Source organism: Protomyctophum bolini (genome assembly GCF_963924005.1).
Source record: "Protomyctophum bolini genome assembly, chromosome: 15".
Lineage (NCBI taxonomy): Eukaryota > Metazoa > Chordata > Actinopteri > Myctophiformes > Myctophidae > Protomyctophum > Protomyctophum bolini.
This window is the reverse complement of record NC_137876.1, coordinates 4,792,970-4,799,894: the sequence shown is the minus strand read 5'-3', so window position 1 is coordinate 4,799,894 and position 6,925 is coordinate 4,792,970. Positions and strand designations below refer to the sequence as shown.

The 6,925-nt window shown below is 45.2% G+C and overlaps 1 protein-coding gene across 1 annotated transcript; it reads left to right on the top strand.

Moving 5' to 3' along the window:
• Positions 1-6,038: 6,038 nt before the first annotated feature.
• Positions 6,039-6,500, top strand: LOC308329594 (ubiquitin-conjugating enzyme E2 L3-like; the record flags this gene model as incomplete). The annotated part of the gene is made up of 1 exon (XM_080783978.1): positions 6,039-6,500. One exon carries the CDS (start codon positions 6,039-6,041, stop codon positions 6,498-6,500), a length of 462 nt encoding a protein of 153 aa, XP_080640104.1.
• Positions 6,501-6,925: the final 425 nt, after the last annotated feature.

The following is a 6,925-nucleotide window of genomic DNA, read 5'->3' as shown; positions in this document are numbered from 1 at the left end:
TATATGATGATTTGGGGTGTGACAGTAGTACAGTACAGTACAGTACAGTACAGTACAGTGACCCCCTGGGGACCCCGACACGGTAACTCTGTCTTTTCTCGACCGTTTCGGACGCGGGGCGGCTCGCCGGAACCGGCCCGGCCCCCTGGGTACGTTCCTGTGGGTCTGGAAGTTCCACACGGAGTTGCACCACTTACTTCATTCAATCTTACTCATTTTAAAAATTGGGACACCGGTTGTATCCAATAAGGAGAGAGCAGACAACATTGGAACTGGAATATTTTCAACAACAAAAAAAGGTTTGACCCAAAAATATCACTCCTGCCTTTAATCTAGAACACATTTAACCACTTTGAACGTATGAAGTCTCTATTTTGGGGATTGTCAGTTCTACGCAAAACATGTTAAAAGTTTATTTTTATAAACGGTGGAAATAGCAGATCTGCACCTCTTCTGTCTGTACCCCCTCCATATACACACACACACACACACACACACACACACACACGCACGCACAATATATGCACACGCACACACAAAACCAAACAGTCTTACATGTATAGGCCTACAGTATATGATCTCTGGAGTTTATCTGGATTAGAGACAAATAAATAAGCTATCTATTTGATCTTTCCATTGATGTGAGTGTGCACAGTGCACATGTGGCATTCCTTTAGATACAGACAACACAGCTTTTCCTGGCTTTTCCCACTATTGTCTTGCTTTCTGACACTATAAGTCACTTCCTAACATTTTAGTCTAGTTTTTATTTGTTGACGACATTGTCAATATATTTAGTCTCAGTTTTAGTCGGCGAGCATTTGTTGTCATAGTATTATAGTCGACAAAATCAACACTGCACAAAACACTCTATATTATTAATGACCTCAAGCAATTTGGACATTGTTTCAAATGAGCCTTAATTCCCAGCGTGGATTATCGGTTCACATGGCAATTTGGGAAACCAGGAGACGCTGCCTGCTGCCCGGCAACGCTGATCAAAGCGTATTATTTTAAATGGTGAGGACCGTAGCCATGGTTTTATGACATACTGTAGATGATGGCCATTATTTGATTATTAACTGAATTCTTCAGAAGAGCCTGGGAGACTAAATGTTGGCCTGAGAAACGGCTCCTTTTCCCTTGAAGTCTGACTTCTAGAGGTCTGTGTTTCGGGACCGGCCCGACTGGGCCAGCAGCTATTTACAGTTCTGGGTTTTGGGGCCAATTTCCATGCAACAAAAAGTAAGTGTAATTAAACTCAAACTAGTACACTCAAACTATTACAATTATGAAGTAACCGATGTACTGTTTGTTAACTTCATAGTTTGTATTGACCCCTTTTGGTGTTTTAAGGATTATGTTATACTTTAGCTATTGAAAAATAGCATATCTAGAAGCTCATATAGCTACGAGCTTGTAGATCTGCTATTTTCTTTTAATTAAATGTGGCGCAATTACATCTTTGAATATATACTCTTTCGCAGTGAACGTTTTTAACTCAAATCTTTTCTTCTGGGGGGGGGGGGGGGTCCCTGGAACAACATCTTTTCAGATGGAGGTCCGTAGCCAAATACAGATAATTCTGGGGGTCCTTGACATGAAAATATAGTTTGAGAACCACTCATATAGAAAAAACATGGGGTTTTCAGAAAACTGTCATGATTTAACACATTCTGGGCGGGAACCCCTTTTCGTGTATTAAAGCATTATGTTATACTTTAGCTATTGAAAAATAGCAGATCTACAAGCTCATAGCGTGGCACCGAGTGCCGCGCTATGAACTTGTAGGTCTGCTATTTTTGAAAAATCGTAAAATTTTTAACTCAAATCTTTCCTTCTGGGGAGCTCCCTGAAACAACATAATATGTTCAGATGGGGGGGCGGAGGCATATTACATGTAATTTTTGGGGTTCATGACATGAAATATTGAGCACCACTGATATGGAAACACAAGGTTTTTCAGAAGACATTTCTTTTAGATTTCGACGTCAGGCCTAAATAGGTTAAAGAATCCTCCTTGAAGCCAAGCATTCAGGGCTCGGGCCATAACACAATATGCGTGCATGGCGGCCTCACACTATGCTGACCAGTGCTAACCAGTGCTGTTATCGCCAACCCAGTGCTTGTTGTTGACAGTTTGAAGTTTGGCGACTGTGCTGCTTTTCAGCTTTGTGATTGACCAAGCTGCAGTTCTCTCACAGATGTGCTCCGACTCAGTCAGCAGCGCTGTGCCAACACATTCTCTGCCTCAGACCCTCAGTGTTGAAACGTTGTTTACGATATAGTCTACAGCGACTCCAGCCAAACCCGGAGAGTATACACGCGCACACGCACACGCACTCACAAGCCAAACGCACACGCACTCACAAGCCGCACGCACGCACAGCATGGATGCCTGGCGACGCGGCGGTGGTCGTAAAAAACATCTCGCTGAACCGAGCGTTCCTCTTCAAGTTGTTCTCTGTCTTGCGGTTCGTTGGCTGTCGGTCCGTGAATTAGCCCCGCAGGAAGTTGAGCAGTTTTGCATGTGGACCGGAGGAAAGTGAAGGCTCGAACAGGATGCTCGTATATATATAAATATATATATATATATATATATATATACAGTATACTGTAAAGAGAGAGATAGCTGTATTCTATTCCCTTTGATACGAGCGCTTCGTCGACGCTTGCACTCCTGTTCCCGCTCCCACGCTAAAGCCGCGCTCGGTCGTCGCTCAATGAATAATTTGCATCCGTCGGCCACGTTATTAGGCCCCCTCCCCCCACCACCATCTCTCTCTCTCTATCTCTCTCTCTCTCTCTCTCTCCATTGTCTTCTGCACTTCTTTATCCCTCTCTCGCCCTGGAGGGAGGACTGGCGGGCCCGTGGCCATCATCCTCTCAGGCACGTTCTCAGGGATCGTCCAGATCCAACTGGCTCCAGGCTGCCGTCCAACTGTGGACCCTCGTATCCTCCTCGGAGACTCTCTCTCTCTCTCTCTCTCTAGTCTCTGTAGTCTCTCTCTCTCTCTGGCCAGATCCTCCAACTCCAGGCCCCATGCCTCCCACCCTCTCCGCCTTCTGCCTGCTACACAGAGTTGTACACTCCAAATCCTCCTCCTCCACCACCCCCTCTCCTCTCCTCACCCCCCTCCTCTCCTCCCCTCTCCCCTCCCGCTGTCCTCCCACGCACTTCGCCTCTCTCAACTCCGTCGGTCCACCGCCGTCCTCGGATAGCCTCGTCTTTTTTTCTCTTTACTTTTCGTCCCACCCACCGTTTCTGTTCGCTGCATGTGGGTTCCATTTCCTTCCCTCTGGTCATCTGCAGCGCTGTCCGTCCGTCAGTCTGTCTGTCCACGTGTCTGTCCATCTTTCTGCGTATCCGTCCATCACTCATCCATCTGATCCGTCTTCGCTGTGGCGCAGAAAGCTCCTATGTCTCCATATTTTCAACGTTGTTTGATGTTTGTTCATAAATGTATAACCTATACTTCCTTGAGAAGGCCGTGCATAATAGCGTCTCACAAAGGGAGTGAAAACAGCAGATGTGACACGTTGTAGTAGTAGTAGTATTCACCCATTTAGACCTGAGGACGATTTAAAGATTTGCGCCACATTTTCATGATTTTTCGAAAATAGCAGACCTATACAAGTTCATAGTGCGGCACTCTGTGCCGCACTATGAACTTGTAGATCTGCTATTCTCCAATAGCTAAAGCATAGCATAATGCTTAAAACACCAAACGGGGTGAAAAGGGAACAGTTTGGACTCATTTGGACATACAAGTTTCCCACCCGACCGAAACGGCATAATATTGTTGTTTCCCTTCCCCTCTCTCTCTCCCTCTCTCTCTCTCTCTCTCCCTCTCTTTCTCTCACACAGAGAGAGTTGAAAGACAGAAGACAGACACCGCAAAACTCAGCCGAGATTTTTTTTTAAAAGGGGGAATTTTGTGTTCTGTGCTGCTCATTCTATATAGGACTTATCCTTAACTAAACAATACAACCTCTGAGGAGACTAATGGTTAAACTGTGTTTGCTGCATTCGTACAATGACAGAGCCTTGAGACTCTTCAGAACTCAGGGACGTGCAGAGAGTGTCAGAGAGGCACTTTTGGATAAAAATAGCGAAAATAGCAGTTCTCAATAGCGTTCTCAACGCGTCGCGCTGCGTTCAAGTTCAGTTCTTTCACCATGTAGTAAAGGCTGCATTCGTGGTCTGGAGAGGGCAGTTGTAACTAAATACATTTACAGTACTGTAAAATGTTGAGGTATTTGTACTTCAACTCCACTACATCTCAGATCCAATATAATGTACTTTCACACATTTATATGAAAACTAATACTAGTTCACAAGTGCTATTTTAACTACTTCAAAAGGATTTTCTTTCTTTTTTTTTTACTTTTTGAAAATATTTTGAATTTCCGTAGACATGAGTATAACAACGAACATTCAATATACTCGATAAAGACATTATATTTAGTCGACAAAAAGTAGACATTTCAGATGACTAAAATATTACTACATGTATACATTAAATTCTATGCACTCCAAACTTGTCCAAAGACGCCAATCAACACTATTCCCCACATAGCCACTGTAGGCCTGCCCTATACCATCCATCCATCACGGCTCTCCAGATTCAGATCATGTCATTTCCTGATGTTGCGTGTTGGACATGAACCGGGGGGGGTAGGGGAGGACGGTACAGTACTCACATTGAAGTGAATGATGCCAGCGCCATGATGACAGACGCCCTGACTGACCTGAAGCCTAAAGGTACAAGTAAATTGGCTCGCCCTCCGAGGCATCTCATGACTACTCTCTGCCTAACGACCTCCATGAATAGGGAGAGAGAGAGAGAGAGAGAGAGAGAGAGAGAGCTCTCACGTTCAGGCAAAGATCAGCCTCGGGCGGATTGAAACCCAGGCCAGCTGTGGGAAGGAATATATAAACTCATGTACTGTATATGCGGTATGAACTCTCACCATCTCTTACCACCGAGCTGCCCCCCCTTACTAAGGTACTATGAATAAATGAATTAATATAGTCAGTCAGTCACAGCACGCACAAACGCACAGACAGGCCAGACAGACTTTCTGTTTATGAGAAGTAGAACCTGTAGGTAGCACCACCTTGCTGGCAAGATGACTGTGGTCTAGAATACAGTCAATTGGCTGGTCGGAAAAGCGCACGGACCCCGAGATGTCACACTCTGTCTTCTGTAGTTTTAGCCAAGCCAGACTATCTAGAAAAGTGAGCTGGGAGGAGGGTCCTCGCGGGGGAGAGGCCTAGAAGTATATAGTCTTACTAGTTCAGACGTCTGCAGTTTAGTTTTTATTGACATTGAGGTGTTAGTGAACCATTAAGCACAAGCATAGTTGAACTGACATTGAATGAGGGCTCCAGCTTTACTGTAAAGAGTCATCGTTGCACTCTTGTTGATATTATAAGCCCAACGGTCGTGTGATTTGGTTTGAATTTCATAATCAACTTTTGGCGACATTTTCTCTTTTATGCCCATCGGTCCTATTATGGAGTTCTGTGGTCCGGCATGCCCAAATATGGTGCTCAGGTACCAGTACTATATGTGACAGAATCCAGCAAAAAGGCCCTCAACTCTACTTTTCCATTTTTCAGATTTTTACAGATTATTAAAGCACAGAATGTAAGCTTTCATATGATGTATCATTCAATGAAATTGGACAATAATTGAAGGAGATATAACCATTTTAAAATGATTGGGGCCTTTCACCCAAAGCTGAGAAAAGTCCCTTTCAATATTCACAACATTTTTAACACCTTAGAGCTGGATAGAAGTGGGTGTGACAATGTGACAACTGATGTCATATTATGACATCAGTTATTTGTGACCAGAGCGGTTGGAGGCCAGCTCTGTTGGATGCCATTATCTGAAGCTGTGTGGAGGAACTCCATATTTGGACATAAGAGTGACGTCGTATTTGATGATGTAGGCAGTCTGCATAAATGCCGGCTGCACGCAGTGTCAGAGCTCAGAGAGGGATATTATTTCCATTTCTAATTTGACGAGATGGCGGCGATCAGAAGGCTTACCAAGGAGCTCATGGACCTCCGTAACTCCGCCATGACAAACTTCCGTAACATCCAGGTCGACGAATCGAACATATTGTCGTGGCAAGGGCTCATCGTGCCCGACAACAAGCCCTACGACAAGGGAGCCTTCAAGATCGAAATAAGCTTCCCCGAAGAATACCCCTTCAAGCCTCCCAAGATCGTGTTCAAGACCAAGATCTACCACCCGAACGTGGACGAGAAGGGGCAGGTCTGCCTGCCCGTGATCAACACGGAGAACTGGAAGCCGGCGACCCGGGTGGAGCAGGTGCTGCAGTCCCTCATCAGCATGGTGAACGAGCCGGAGCCCGACCACCCCCTGAGGCCGGACCTGGCGGACGAGTTCACCAAGGACCGCAAGAAGTTCTTTAAGAATGCCGAGGACTTCACGAAGAAACATGGTGAGAAGCGGCCAACGTAAGGGGTCTGTCTGTCTCACCCCTCATCCTCCTCCGATGAGCAATGTGCTCCCCCCTAGCACACTCGCTCGCTCTGTTTTTATTTATTTTTCCCCACCTGCCCCACGGCTATTTTCTTCATGCCTTCCGGCTATACCAAGGAGGATCCCAACCCCCTAAAGATTTTTGACAAGTTCTTTCTGACCTATTTTTCTTTTTTTTTGTCTTTTTTTGTGAATGCTTATCTTGGCACAACATTTCTTGACAACAGGCAGAGGATCCCATGAATCCCTGAAGATTTTTTGAAATCCGACCTTTTCTTGTATCATCTCTCGGGCCTCGAGTATATATGCAGAGAGAGAACTCCACTGAGTACACCCTTTTCCAGGTTTATATCTGTATACACAAGACAGCTTCCTGGACTTACCCTGCATTGCACAGGAGAAAG